This window comes from Lepidochelys olivacea (assembly GCF_965140295.1).
Source record: "Lepidochelys olivacea isolate rLepOli2 genome assembly, chromosome: 9".
NCBI classification, from domain to species: Eukaryota; Metazoa; Chordata; order Testudines; family Cheloniidae; genus Lepidochelys; species Lepidochelys olivacea.
In genome coordinates, this window is record NC_140419.1 from 48,922,990 (window position 1) to 48,939,004 (window position 16,015).

Below are 16,015 nucleotides of genomic sequence, written 5' to 3' on the forward strand. Positions count from 1 at the left end.
TGTAATAGGCCAGGGGTATTGTGGGAAAGGAGGTACCCACCACCACTACCAAGAGTGCTAAAGTTAGACACACTGCAAAAGTAGCTAAATATATCACCTTCCCCAATAGTTCTTATTTTAAGAGCTTCAAAGCTGAAATGTGATGTGTAAACCTGCATCAGTCAGCCCCTGCTGGGCTAAAAACATATGCTCTAAGCACAGGCCAATGTGGAAATGGTGTTAAGAGGTTTATGATGCCTCTGCCTTGTGAGCTGATGAAGCAGTGGAGCAAGACTAATTCTAATTCAAATTGTGGACTATTATTTTTAGAAAAGCTTAACTTTTATTCCTTATTTGGAAAAAGTAAATCACCTTGTTTCTCGCCATCTAAAAGAAGTATGGTAGGGTGACCTTAGGTAATAAACTCAGGCATTTTGGAGCAGCTATTACAAAAATGGTTTTATAAAGAGACCTTAATGAGTCATCCTTTTTATTTACTTTTTCCACAGCTCTCACTTTGTTGTCTCTGGCGTGAGGAGCAGCCAGTGTCTAACTATGTTACTTTGAAGAGACTCACACAGATGATTCTGGTTTATGACATCGGGGTGCTGGCTTGATTCTCTGAACAGTATAATTTATAATAGTACTGATCATGTGCCTGGCAATGGGGACCTACGTCCAATTCCTGCTCCACAGGATGAGCAAACATCAGTTCTCTGGTTTTTCTTTCCTAGCTAATCCACTTCCACAGTCTACCATCCCCATTGGGTTTAGATGGTCCCAGCTAGTTTGCCAGGAGCTTACTTTCTGTGTTTGGTAACACACAACAGCTGATACATCTATTTTTATTATAATCCTGCTTTTGAGAATAATTTTACAAATATCCCTACAATGTCCAGTCATCCACCAAATTAAGGACATATTGGACCACATTCTCTGTATTGGTCCCTTGCTCTCACTGGGACCCCTGTAGGGGCTCCAGAAGCTCACAGGCTTTTATCCCGTACAATAATTTAAAAGGAAAATTCTGTAGATGGTTGTGGGATCTCTTGGACTGCAAACAACAAATCTGGGAGTAACTTGTCCCACTTACAGGCTTTGGTGGTCACGAATTTGTACAGCATTCTCTTAAGAGTCTTATTCAAACAAATGGCTTAAATGAGCATTCGAGGATGACAGACTTATGTTGTATCAGATCCTTGGCTGGTGCACATTGGTGTTACTTCAATGATTTTACCGTAGCCTATGGAAATATGGGAACATACCCCAGCTGAGGATCTGGACCTTAAAATTCTGGAGGGAGCACATTGCTTGTTGCTGTTGGGACATAAAGCTAGTGCCATTATCTGTTAACATTATCTTGGGTATCCACTTAATAGAACAACTGGTGACAAATTGTGCTGCAAAGGAGTACAAAGAAATGGCCTCTGCATATTATGTGGCAGAGTCAACTCTGACCAACATATAACCACGCCTGTTGGTGCTCCAGATACATCTACACTGCAATTAAAAACCTACAGCTGACCCATGCCAGCTAACTCAGGATCGTGGGGCTCAGATTAAAGGGCTGTTTAACTGCAATGTAGACATTCGGGCTCAGGCTGGAACCTGGGCTCCGGGACCTTGCGTGGCGGGAGGGTCCCAGAGCTCAGGCTGCAGCCCAAGCCCGAACGTCAACACTGCAATTAAACAGCCCCATAGCTCAACCCCCGTGAGCCCAAGTCAGCTAGCATAGGTGCGTGTCTAATTGCAGTATATTTCTAAAGGTCCTATCACATCAAGCCCAATCCAACTGAATTGAATATCCACTGAATGAAGAGGGAGAAGAGTATGTTTGGGAGCCACCAGCTGGCATACATGGCAGAAACTACAGTATTCTTTGATTTCTTTACAGATCTATGGCCAGAAAATCCAAGACAATTTTCTCTCCTGGGTCTCCTATACTCCCAAGCAGTCAGATCAGGGTAGAGCATGGGCTATGTGTCATATTTCTCTACAAAAGGACTTTAGACTGAGAAAGTTGTATAAGTCCAATCCTTTAGTGTTCATTTAAACTCCTTTACTTCTGCTTATAATTGTAAGGATACGTGCATTGTTTCTGTAAGTCCGTAGCAGAAATGGGGCTGGGGAAAGTTCTAGGAAGGCACTCTCCAGAGAAGCACAAAGACAGACAAGAATTTAGGAAGAATTCTAATTTCTTTATTTTAATGAATTATAAATATTGTGGTAGCACCTAGATGCCCAGCCAGGACTCAGGCTCCACATTGCTGTGATTCGTTACCACAGTCACATGGCAGGGTACCAGATGTTGATTTATTTTGAACCAGCAGTGACAGGGTGTATGTTCCTCATCTTTCACTGAAATGTACTGAATGTCCAGAAAGATACCAAAAGACCTCTTGTACCCACAGGTTTAGCAATAGTCTTTAAAAGAAATTCCCCAGACCTGTGTGAAAAACGGGACATAGCTATCCGGAAGCCACTGACTATTTTTTAGAATGGCAGACATTTACTTTTCATGCCCAGGTGAACAGGTCACAAAAGATCTAAGACGTTTCTTTTCTTGCTTTGACATTCCAGAAAAATGTAGTTGACAATGGGACCCAGTTTGACAAATCTGAATTCCCAGCTTTGGAGGTATAGTAGATGTCAAGCACATTACTTCCAGTACCCAGAAAGGAACTAATAGAACTATGCAGCAGAGAGACCCCTTATTAGCTCTGCTGAGCTACAGGACAAAGCCCACATCAGTCACCAGAATAAACCCTGCTCATCAAATTTTCTGAGTGAACAGATCAGAATACATTTCCATCCTTTGAGACAACTCTTCACTGTAAGTGGTCCTGCTTAAAGGATGAGTTGAGAGATGCCAAATGTAACAGATCTCTTATTTACCCATCAGAATGCAGACAAACTTTCACTCACACCTAAACCTGGAGGCCCAATCCTGATGGAGGTAGATGAATGAAGCTGTTGTCACTGGATACAGCTGCAACCCAATTCCTACGTGGAAAGCATTCCATACAGATGAAATGGGCAGCAGCTTAGTTACGCTGGTTCCAAACTCAAGTGAACTGCCACAACACCTTAACAGCACTGGTATTCCCATTAGCAGTCGCAGCCTTAGAGGTTTCAGGTGCCAGGTGTTTCGTCCCATTGAGCGTGAGTGTTGTGGGCTATTTCTCTACAATGTATTACATTCTAATTTTCTGAAACTAATTGCATTTTATTTTTTTCCCCATCACCTATGGATTGCTGGGGAGATTTATATATTATTGTAATTACTTGACAAGAGGCTGTTAAAGAGTGGGAGGGTGTCACCCTGGGAGTGGTGACCGAGGTCTCCCCTTTAGCAGTATGTCATGCATTCGCTGATCATCTTTGAAGTGAACAGGTCTCTGATCGGGGTCCCTCATTGGGTGAAGATGTCATGTACTACCAAATTGTGAAATTCCCATTCATGGTCGATCGCAAAATGTCTGCTGAGCGAGTCCATGATGACATTATGTGTCCTGGGACGATAGGCTGCAGACAAGAGGATCTAGTGATTGATGCACCAATTCCAGAGATTAACCACCTCTGCGCACAGCGCGGCCCATTTTGTTCCTCCCATTTGTTGACATAGAAGACATGTTCGCCAGATGGAGGACCCCGACCAGAGACTTATTTGCTTCACAGGTGTCTGACATGATGAGAACATGAGGGGACCGTGCAAAGAGAAGAAAGGATTGGCAAACCTCTCTCACAACTCAGAGTTCCAGGGTGTTTATGTGCATCCTGAATTCTCAGGGAGTCCATATTCCTTGAGTCATGAGGTTATTCAGGTGGGCTCCCCAGCCCACCAGGGATGCATCAGTGATGATTGTCTTGTCTGGGAGGAGGGAAGAAAGGGAACCCACACACATACACAATGTGGGTCTGTCCAGCACTGGAGGGATGACAGTACTTTGGTGGAGACTGTCAGCATGAAGTCTGTGAAGTGGCAGTTTGGCAAGTAAATGGACCGGAGCCACGTCGGGAGGCAGCAAAGGCATGGGGTCACGTAGGTACATGAAGCTATGTGGCCAAGGCGGGACAGGCAAGTTGTTCACTATTATGTTATGATGCCGCTCATTGTGTGGAATCTGTCTATGGGCAAGTAAGCTCATGCTGTCACCAAACTGGTTGAAGCCCTGCTGAAGTCCTGAGACTGTGTGGGGTCAAGGATTGATTATCTGACATTGACACTGATTCTGAGAGAGAAAAGGAGGTTGAGTAACATTGAGGTTGACGTGGGGGCTTCTTGTCTGGATCCCATGGCTAGGAGCCAATCGTTGAGATATGGAAATACAAGGATGCTGTAACTCCTGACACAGGCTGCTACGACAGAAAATACTTTGGTGAAGACTCTGGGAGCAGCAGCTAACCCAAAAGGGAGGACTCTATCGGAAACGTTGGGAACCCACTGTAAATCTCAGGAAATGTCTGTGGGCAGGATGAATATCGGTGTGAAAGTAAGTGCCCTTCATACTGAGAGGCATAAACTACATGCCTTTCTCTAAGGATGGAATTATGGCTGCCAGCGTGACCGTAAAAAACTTGAGTTTGTGGATAAATGATTGAGGTGCCAGAGATTGAGCACTGATATCCACCAACCTTTCTTCTTGGGATGAGGGTGTTGGTTGAGTAGAATCCTGTTCCCTGATATTCCAGAGGAACACGTTCTATTGCTCCCTGTTATAACAAGAAGTTCACCTCTTGGGTGAGAATACTGTCATGAGAGTGGTCCCTGAAGGGGGGCATGGAGGGGGTTTTGGAGGGGGTACTGTCACAAATTTGATCGTATAGTTATGGTGAATGATGTTTGACACCCATCTGTCCATTGTTATTGCACTCTAAGTGTAGGAAAAGAGTGCTAAATGACCCCCAAAGGGAGTAGGAATCGTGAGGTGGTAGGCATAGTAGTTGGCAACTCTCGGGCTTGCATCAGGAATACCTCATGGCTGGAGGCTGTATCTGTGATGTTGAAGCCTGCAAGGGGGGCACCGGAAAGCGAGACCTCTGTGCCTTTTGACATTTCCTTGGATGCTCAAAAGGTCTCTGTGAATATACTTGATAAGACCTGTAGTGTCAGGGGGATGACCGGAACTGGAATGTTCATTACAGGGCAGGAGTGTAGATGCCCAATGAGCGAAGAGTAGCCCTGGAATCCTTTAGCATATGCAGGGATTCATCTGTCCTCTGGTTAAAAAGATGGAATTTGTCGAAAGGGAGGTCTTCAATAGTGTTCTGTATCTTCCTAGGAAAACCAGAAGAATGGTGCCAAGACTCCCTGTGCATGACTATGGCTGTAGCCCTGACTATGGCCCTGAAGGAGGTATCGCTGCATCTACTGCAGATTGGAGGGCCGTTCTGACCACAAACTTCCCTTCTTCAATAAGTGCCTGAAAATGAAAATGAAAACCAGCAGGACAGTGGGGTGGGAGGAGGTATTGTTTCATATTCTCTGTGTATATATAAAGTCTGCTGCAGTTTCCACGGTATGCATCCGATGAAGTGAGCTGTAGCTCACGAAAGCTTATGCTCAAATAAATTGGTTAGTCTCTAAGGTGCCACAAGTACTCCTTTTCTTTTTGCCTGAAAATGAGCACTATTGTGTTGTGGATGGCTATCCGTAAATTCCTCTAATTTACTGTAATTCAGGAAGTCATATTTGTCTGAAATGCCGGATAATTCACAATCATGAATTGCAGGCTAGATGATGAAAATACTTTACGTGGTAGAAGGTGACTCCAGACCTTCCCCACTTTATCAAACAGTGTAGATTGGGGGTGTTGCTGTTTGACCCATTCTGTCACAGCCTGGACGATTAGGGAATTTGGAGGTGGATGAAAAAAAGAAACTCAAAACCTTTGGCAGGAACATTTCTGCTCCCTTGGGGATAGCTATGTATGTAGCAGGGTGTGCCACAGTATCCTGGCAGGCTCCAGAATGGCTTTATTAATTAGTAACACAATTCTCGCTGACCCCAAAGTGTGGAGGAATATCCAGCAGCTTATGCTAGCAGTCTTGGATTTCTTCTGAAGAAATTTGGGGTTTCCCACAAAACTTACCATAACAGCTCCTGAAATTGTCTGAAATCATCCCGTGTGGGAGGGGATGCTGTAGTCACCTCCTCAACTGGAGATGAGGAAGGGAATATTGCCAGTTCTAGTGGAACTGCTGGGACCAGGCTAAAAAGTTCTTCTTCCACCACTGGATCTGCTTGCCTACCGGTGGGTACCCTCAAGGGGGAGGCAGGTGATGGTTCCCTCATGGCCCGGGCAGATTCCAAGGGATAATATTGTGTCCAGGGTCCCAAATATGGCCAATAAGCTGGATCCGATGGAGGTTGTGGGAGTCCCCACAGAATGGGGTACCAATGGATCTGTGGTGACTGAGGGGTAGATGTCACCAGGGATGTGATGGTCTCCGTGATGGTGCATACGAATGGTATGATAAAGGTGGCTCTTCCAGTTCCAATTCATTGGAAGAGGAGAAGGTGAATTCTGGTTCCAATGGCGGTACCGTCGGAGCTGGTGGAAGAGTGTAGCTTATCCGTGTATGGGGTGAGGGATCCCATATCAGAGGCCTTGGAGATATGATCTCTCTAGAAGTGGAGGGACCCTATGGAGGGGGTGACTCTGGATCTGGAAGGCAAATACATCCTGAGGCTCAGTCACTGTTCTGGATCACCCTGGTGTGAGAGGCACTCTCTCTTTCCCAGGTACTGGTACCAGCGCTGGGGTCTTTCCTGGTATGGGAGGGTCGCATGTTTTGTGGGCTCCAACAGATGGTGGTACCAATGTATCAGTGCCTGGAATCACTGGATCCCATTGCTTATGGGTCTTTTTCTCATGCCTATCAGACTTAGAGCATACGCCGTCCCCTTGGGCCAAGCAGGTGGAAGGAGCATCCATCTTCTTTGATTTGGAGGAAGGCTTAGTCCTGGTGCTTAATTTGTGCCAGGGTTGAGCCTGGCACCTCTAGGCTTGGCAGTTCATAGCCCTGGCACCTCTGGGCCTGCCAACGCAGTTATGAAAGTAAAAAAAATTGCTTGAGCCCTGGCACCTAATTGCTTGACCTCTGGCATCTCTTTCATTACAAATTAAACACTGCTTAGTCCCTGCTTATGGGTGTGCTTCCTTACCTCTTGACTAGGCCCCACCATGGGGTCTGTGGGGATGGTATTGCTGGCACCGGAGTCAGATGTGGTAGTGGGAGGTGCGCTCTTCACTGAATCAGGACGATGTATGGGGGAGTTCCCCGGCCTGGGTCCAAGTGAGGTCTCATGGCAAGCTCCACGAGATGCTTCCAGAGGTGAAGTGCCCGGTCTTCTAGGGTGCGGTGGTGGAAGGACTGGCAAATACTAGACATGGCCACAATGTGGGCTTCCCCCAGGCAGCAGAGGCAGTATTATTGGTTGTTGCTAACCAAGAAGAATCGCAAGCAGGAGGCTCAGACTTTGAAGCCTGGAGTCCTTCGCATAGTCCAGTACCCGCAAGTAGGTATGGGGGAGGAGGAGTGAAAACCCTAAAGTCTATCTAAAAACAAGCACTAAAACTATTAACTATCAGAACTAAAATAATAATAAAACTGGTAAATCTACTATAAAACTCATAAGACTATGTACAACTAACTTTTTTAGAAGTGCATCAGAAATGAGGACATTGAAAGTTCTGACCCGGACCATGTGGAGGTGAGGAGAAACTGGAGACGCAGTCAGTCCGCTTTGTCCTTTCTCACCTCAGACATGAACATGAGATGAGGCAGGGCACAACAGACACTACTGTGTGGGCCAACAGACACTACTTTCAAATTCTCCAACTCTGGGAGCATGGTGCAAATGCATAACCCTCAGTGAAATACAATAGTGACCATCATTTGAAGAAAAAGCTGGTATAACCTAATTGTGAGTGCTTGACTTTGCAACCTTAATGATCTTTTAACATTCTGCAATTGTGTAGGTTTTAAAAAAAGCAAACTGAAAAAACAGAAATTCCATCATGTGACATCATATTAACACCCACGTGGGACATCAGCAGAGTTGCAACCATTAGATTCCCCCCCGCCACCCCGAACTAATGGAGTAACTGGTAGCAGTAGTAGGTTGTTACCTTCTATGTGGACCAGCATTAGAGAGGCCAAGGACACTTTGCCAATGGGCTTCACAGATATTTGTAACAGCAGACTCAGGAACCTTGGGTTCCATTTCATGCTCTGGAGGGGAGCATTCTCTAGTGGGCAGACACTCTTCTGCCCTATCATCTACAACCTCTTCCTCTCCCTGTCCCAGTCCTGTCTCTTCCCCACTTCTAGCTCCTCATCCCAGTCCTATTCTCCTCACCAAGCCAGTTCCACTCTCTACTTCTTGAGTTTCTCATCCCAGTCCCAGTTTCCTTGCCCAGCCATTCCCACCACACCACAATCTCTATCTCCTGCCCCATTCTCCAGTCAACCCCTGCCTCGACATTCCTCATTTCCACTGGCTCCCAGTTTCAATCTCCCTCTCCAGGCTTCTTATCCAATCTCAGTGCACCCCACATCTGCCATTGGCACTCTGTCCCAGTCTCTTTACCCAGACAATCCCAGTTCTCGTCCCCAACTCCAGCTCCTTGTCTGATATCTCCTTTCCCCCTCCCCACCTCCTTACCCTCACTTCACTGGTTCTGTCATCTTGCCTAGCTAGCTAGACCTGTCTCCCTCACAGCTCCTCATCCAATTTCAGTATTCCCCACATCCACACCTGATTTCCCTCCCTGGCTCCCTGTTCCAGTCTCCTTGCCTATCCAGTTCCAGGATCCCCATGAATTTCTAGTCCCAGTGTCCCTCTCTCCCCCTCCACCAGCCTTCAATCTCAGTGATCCCCACCCAGGCTCCTTGTCCCAATCTATTTCATGCACCCTTCCATTCAGCCCCCCTAGGTCTGGTTCCTGGCCTCTCTCCATTCAATTCAGGCAGCTGCTCCTCCACACTACCTGAGCCCAGCAGGGATGTCACTGAGAGCACAGGAGAAACAGCCTCCCTGCTCTAAGACCCAGTTCTGGTGTTGGACCCATCCTGGCCTGGAGCAGCAATTACAGGGAAAGTCCTACTTTGCCCCTGTAGCCTGGGGTTGGAGCATATTCTGTGGCAATGGCACATGCACACTCTGGTCACACGTAGAAGCTGTGCTCCGTGAGGATGGAATTTTCAGAGATTTAACTCTTAAAATCAAACAAGTCTCTGCTGAGCGTGTGCAAACTGATATTTTTCAAAGTGTATAACTTATCCTAGTGAAAATTCACCAAAATGTGGCTAGCAAAAGGCACATCCCTAACTCAAAGGCCATCCCTTGCCAACTTTCAGGGGCCTACTCCGGAGCATAGGGGCAGGGCCAGCTCTAGGATTTTTAGCCGCCCCCACTTTTTTTCATGCCCCCCCTTGCCCCCGGCTCTGCCCCAACTCTGCCCCTTCCCAACCCCTTCCCCAAATCCCCGGCCCCGCCTCCTCCCCCAGGCATGCCGCATTTCTCCCCCGCATTGCTTCCTGCAGCTCCCCCACCGCAATCCCCTGCCCTAGCTCACCTCCGCTCCGCCTGCTCCCCTGAACACGCCGCTGCTCAGGCGAGGGAGAGGCAGCACGTTCAGGGGAGGAGGCGGCGGAGTGGAGGGGAGCGCAGGAAGTAACGGGGGAGGGGGGTAGAGGAACCGCTTCCCGCCCCAGCTCACCTCCGCTCCACCACTGCCACCTCCCCCCAGCGTGCTGTTGCTCAGCGTCTCCTCCCTCCCAGGCTTGCCGCGCGAAAAAGCCTGGGAGGGAGGGAGGGGGGAGACGCGGAGCGGTGGCGGTGCACTCAGGGGAGCAGGTGGAGGCGGAGCGGAGGCGAGCTGGGGGCACATTTCTGGTGCGGCATGGTCAGTGCCAGAATGCTGCCCCTAGAAATGTGCCGCCCTAAGCACCTGCTTGTTTTGCTGGTGCCTAGAGCCGGCCCTGCATAGGGGCACAAGAACTTTGCAAAGAAAATGTCAGAACTTTTTTAACATTGTAAAATATGTATTTGTCCCTAACCTCATTCTCTGAAACAGATGAACCATTTGAGCTGAAATTTTCCTAAAACATTCAAGCTAAGGCAGACATCCCGCACAGAACATTTCAGCCAAAACAGTTAACATTTGGCAAAGTTATAAGTCAAATTGAAAACAGGGTTTTATAATGGGAAGTGTTGTGCAGACTTAATAAGACTGAGTGATACCAGCCCTGCCTATAATAAGTATAATGTGCGTTTGTTACATACACAGAGTAAGACTGATGAAGCCCTTAACTGTTCATTTCCTTGTTTTTAAATACTGTAACCTTAACTGTTTTCTTAAACAAGTGGCCAGCTCTTCAGCTGGCATTAACCAGCATAGAATTCAATGAAGCTACACTAGTTCACGCCAGCAAAGGGTCTGGTACAAAGTGATTGGAGTTTTTGGAATTTCTCAGCACTTGAGGGGTTTTGTTCATTGTTTACATCTTTCAGTTCTGAATTTGTGTAGGTAAGTGAAGGCAGTTTTTAAAGTCTTACAGAAGTGGGGTAGATTGGTTTCCAGACTATTCAGTAAAAGGAGGGAGTAGTGCTAAGCAAGTGAATAAGGGTTCCTATGGAGTCCAAGCTTTGTTCAATGGATATCTGAAAAGATACATATGTTCTGGAGATACTGTTACTAAACTGGCCAGCTGCAAGTGGGCACACCCTGTTTTAACTCAGATTATGGGTAAAAAGCGCTTGGCTCCATAGCCACAACCTAATAAGGTGCTTGGCTCCATAGCCACAACCTAATAAAGTGCTTGGCTCCATAGCCACAGTGCCTCCCAGCCAATTCACTAAACCTTGCGGTGCCAGTCACCCCATCGGAAAGATGTGGTGCTTAGCTTTGCAGTTACCTAGCGCTTTTTCATCTGAAGATCTCAAAGCACTTTAGAGAAGTGAGTAAACATGGTTATCCACATTTTACAGTTGCCTCACTTAGTACAACAAGGGCTTCCCTGAAACAGTCTCCTTTGTCTTCAGATGAAACCTGGCAATTGTCAGCTAAACAAAATGTTCCAAACCAAAGTCATGCGGGGGAGGGGCTAAAATAGAGCTCTATTACGGAAACTGGGGTTGCAACATTTACTGCCTCCCCATAGTTAGTTAAAATATCACCATGTATGACAGGACAACTCCAAAGCAACAACCACAAAATTGTGTTGTTTACTGCTCTCGTCATGATGTAGAAACACAGCATCCATGTTTTAGCATTGCGCTTTCTGTTTCTGCAATACCAAGTCCTGACATCCTTTTTTTTCCTGGAGGACTTCAGAAGTCTTTGGAAAATAGGCAGGTGACATCCTTGAAGGGTGAAACTAATTCTTCAGCTCTCCCAGGCTCAAATGAGGAGGTGGCATGTTCACCCTGACTGGGAGCGGAGAGAGCAGTGGCTCAGGTTTTAGACTCTGGCAACAGCCGCGTTCCAGCTTTCCAAAGACTGCCACAGTCCCCCATGAAAAGAGGGAAGTCCAGGACACACATTCCTCAGGCTGGAAAAAACAAAACAAAACACACCAGAAAATTTTCCTTCAAACAAACAAACAAAAAAGTTGTTGCCATCTCTGTACACATCAGCAAGGAGCAATAAAGATTTTGTTTGAAATTCATAATTGAAGAGCAACTAGACTCTTTCCACTGCCCTTGCATTGTAAATAAACAAACAAGGGTAAGACCAACATTTATTTCAGAGAGTTTGGGCCCTGACTGATTCTTCTCTCTCTTGCAGGAAGGAGTCTCTCTCCCTTGCTAGTGATACCAGACAAGGTTCTGCTTGTAGCCCGCTATTAGCGGAGCTGCCTGAAAAAATATTAAAAAAAAACAAAAAAAACTGACGGCGGGTCTGAGGTCTAAAAAAGATTTCAGCACTCACAGCCAGAGCCAGAAGAGCTCCCTGCCCCTGTCAGCACACCCGCAGATAGCTACATGCTATAAAAAAAAAAAAAAAAAGGTGCAGAGCTTTTCTTTAAAAAAAAAAAAAAAAAAAAGCTGTTCATAAGCTCCCATTGGCACTACTGGGCACTGCTGGAAACCTGGCCCTTACTTGGGTGCCTAAATGGGAGCCAGACTCTGGAAAGTCTGGCCCTGCCTGTGTATCCTGGGCGCTTTTGAAAATTCAACCCTAATGCAAAGGTAAGGCCACAAAGCTTGTTCAAGCAACTGAGGCCCCTCCTCTCCCAACAGGTTCCAAGCCATCACCATCTCCTGGGCAGATCCACACTTGGCTTCACAGCACAGCACAGCACAGCGAAACTGGCTACCAGTGTGTTGGATTCCCTGCTCCCGAACCCCCACTGCAAAAAATGCCAGACTCCACGCTGGCTCCTCGTGCTTGGAAGAGAGAGTAAAAGAAACTGCCTCTCGCCAGCTTCTGCCCCCTTTTCCAGGGGTGGTGGTGGTGCTGGCTCTCCTGCTCCGGGGGAATGGAGAAAAGCAGGGTAAGGCAGGCCTGTGGGCTTTGAATTGAGGCAAGGGACACACCAGCACTCAGAACTAGTAAGGGAGGCTACTCTGGCTCATCCAGGCCCAGGGCAAGGTTTTGTAGGTGCTCATTTCTTGTTTCCATGGGTAACCTGTTGAGCAATGAAGTTTCCTTTCCTTAGCCCCCGGGTATAAAGGGCCCACTTACAGGACACTGCAAGCAGAACCAACCCCAGAACAACCATCAAGGAGAAAGGCTCTTCCTGCAGCAAGGAAGAGATGATCTCAGATTAAAACTGCGATACATTTATTTTTTTTAAAAGCCACTGTTCAATCCATGTCCACATCGTATTCAGTAAATCAGATCTGTCCTTTCACGTTAGTACACACATTCATTCAACACTCACATGTTGTTCATAATTTCCAGTGTCCCTTTCACTCATTATTCAACCATAGGCTTTGATGTCTTACCTTGATCACCTCTGGGGCCTGCTGAATCAATGTGGGGACAGTGTCTTTGGTAGTAGCACCCATACTTCTCTGTACAGCTGGGAAGGACTGTGACGGAGTGGTTAAGGTTTCCTGAAGAATTTGCATCATTTCCTTCTCTTTGGATAAACTTCCTTTGCCCATGTGGCATTCCACCAGTTCCTGGGCAAAATCCTCGATACTTTCCAGGATACGTAGTAGAAGGGCTTTGTCGTCTTCCTCCATTTTGTGGCCATTGGTTTCCACGGTCTTTGACAAAGGGGAAGTAGAGTTTTTGTCAGGAAATAAACAGACTTTATTTTTGGTTTCAAGAGCTAGTGGTAGGACCTTCCCACCCTCTTGGCCAAAGTCCTTCAGGCATCCAGGGTCGTTCTCCTTCACGGTGGGCTCCTTCAGCGCGCTCTCCATTTTCTGTGAAAAGTGCTCCAAGTCCAACAGCAGCTTATCTATCTCATCCTGGTTGTTTTCCCTTGATTCTCTTTGTTCTCCTGAAGAAGTGCTAGCCCTGGAATCACTCATAAGAGAATCTGAGACTGGTTCTATAAAGGTGATTTTCTCAGAGGTCTGGGCAACAGCTTCAGCATGAACTCTGGCAGGTGCCTCTTTAAGGACTACAGTAAGATCTGGGCTTCCAGTTTTCTGTTGACTGCTCTCTAAACTCTCCCAGCTACCTTTATGTTCTGCCCTCTTTTCCTTGCCTAGTACTATCTCCCCATCTGACTCCTCTTCAATGTATAGCATTTCTATGGAAGACACACAATTGGAAGGGCTTACAGTTAGTAACTGAGGTACAGTAGAAGCATTTTTTACAGTTCTTGAGTTGTTCTGCTGGGTGCCACTGTGCAAGGAGTCTGAGGTAAAGCCCCCACTGTTAGTTTGGATAGGTTTTGGCGGGCTAGTTGTGCCAATCTCATGCTGGCCATCTTGCAGTTCTACAGTAAGAGAGGGTCTTTTTATGGCGGATGGCAAATGCACAATATCCTCATACCTAGGAGGTTGCTCATTGCCAAATATTGGGGAAAAGGGAGCCTGCTGCAACCCATGCAAACTAGTAACCAGTTCTGCCAAGTCACTGAGTTCCACGTGACTGGGCTGCTTTAGTTCAATGGGGAGCTTTTTCAGGTAGGAAGAAAACCTAGTCATCAAATTCCTATAGATCATCTCAGAACTGGCCAGGGCGTCATTATCATTTCCCCCACTGATATCACCTGAAGATTTCTTTTTGATGCAGTGCTTGATGATATCTGTACATTTTTTCAGGTCCTCAGAGCATTTGAGCAGAATGTCCAAACACACTTTAATATCTCCACCAGAAGAGCTGTCCAGCTTGTGCTTTTCCAAAATCTGGGTGATAAAGCTCTCTTCAGAGAAGGCCTGGGTGGAGAGGGAAGTGGCAGTATTCACATTTCCCTCTGAAGCATTGCAGCTCTCCTGCCATTTCTCCCCAGCTGAGGGAGTCTGCAACAAGCCAAAGGGAGGGCAGTTCTCATCATTGCTGAAGTGTCCATAAATCAAATCAAAATCAAGTGACCGTCTGCTGAATGATTCTGACCTCACTTTCCTTCCTTTTCTGTAGGTCACATGGCTGGAAGAGTTTTTGAGCCTTTCAAAGGAGAATTCCTTTATTTTACCACTGGCAAGATTTATAGCTTCCCCAGTGATATCTTTTAGACTGCAGGTGGCTTGCACTGAAGATCCCTTTTTGAGCCTTGGATTACTTGGGAGGATCTGCTGATAGTCTTCATTCCCAGCCAAAGTTAGCCCATTTTCAGGAGTTGGAAGTCTCTGGTCTAGATCTGCACCTCTGACATTAGATGCAGGGACTCGAAGTAGCTCTGCACAAATACTGTGGTGGGCCACTATGCACGCAACTCCTTGCTTGAACACCTGACAGGTTCCAGTGCAGTAATGCACAGTGTGCTGAAAGTGACAGTCTATCACGACACTGCTGTAACAGTTCACAGTAGTGACTACAAGCTGATAGGTTGCTGCCATAGCATGAATTCCCCTTAGCAGCGAGGCTCTGAAATTCACCACAAACTCAGAAGGTCCAACCGCCTCTTCAAACCCAGGCTGGGTTTAATGAAAACATTCCTATTTCAGTCTCATCCCATTAATTAAGAAAATAATTTTTAACTACAGAGAAAACTCTGAACTGTAAAGTCTATAATCCTGGCGAGGTCTGGGGCAGTATCTGCAGTAAAGGTGCAACTGCCACTGCAGCACATATAAGGTTTGACTTATATGTTTGATTAGCAGCACATACAAGGTTTGATTATATAACATTGCTTAAAATTGTACTCCAAGCAGAGATTACTTTGTTGACCACAAAAACAGCATCCATTGCTTCCCTTCTCATAGTCCAGGGCAGGTTCAGTAAGAGACATTATAGAACACATACTAACTCCCAGACTAAAGAAATGACAAAACAACTGTTCTTTCCCTTATATTTGTTCTCCTTCTTCAGGCTTGGGGTGTTAGAGAGGGATGCTCTGTGCTGAAAAAGGCAGATACTAATCAGCTGCAACATAACAATGAGGAATCCACAGCAAGCTGGAATAATCTGTTTCTGCCAACTGGTAAGAGAGACACCTGCAATAAAAACAAATACAAGAGTCAATATCATTACTAGAGAGATTATGTAACCTTAACTAATACTGTACCAAACGTAAGACACCAGATCTAATTCCCAGTACATGACCTTGTATTGGGCAATGGCACCATGAGAATCAGTGGGCCAAACATGGTAATGCAGTTGAAATGCCTGCCTATGTTTAAAATAAGGCTGCCCATGCATTTCCATTCTAGAGACTCTTTCTCAGCTCCTTGTAACATTCCAAAATTACTTCCTCTGGGCTGCTCAAGGAGATTGTTTTTTCTTAAAATTTAGCATAAATGTTTTGACCATTTCTGAGAATGAGGATGGGTGTTAGGGTGGGAGAGGAAGACCAACACTGCACGCTGCCTAGATTGCACACTGTGATCACATAAGTAAAGTCAAATATATTCTGAAGACCAGCAGGGGGCTGCAGTAACATGGCTGCCTGAGCTCTGAGG

At 46.3% G+C, this 16,015-nt stretch overlaps 1 protein-coding gene across 4 annotated transcripts in view; it reads right to left on the bottom strand.

The window, feature by feature from the left end:
- The window catches only part of PPP2R3A (protein phosphatase 2 regulatory subunit B''alpha), a 146,221-nt gene that overhangs the window by 92,133 nt on the left and 38,073 nt on the right, over positions 1-16,015 (bottom strand). For all 4 annotated transcript variants that reach the window (XM_084639321.1, XM_084639320.1, XM_084639323.1 and 1 more), the window contains exon 2: positions 12,941-15,550. In XM_084639321.1, coding sequence (XP_084495447.1) covers positions 12,941-14,953 — 2,013 coding nt within the window. In that variant the 5' untranslated portion in view covers positions 14,954-15,550. The remainder of the gene's footprint in view (positions 1-12,940; positions 15,551-16,015) is intronic.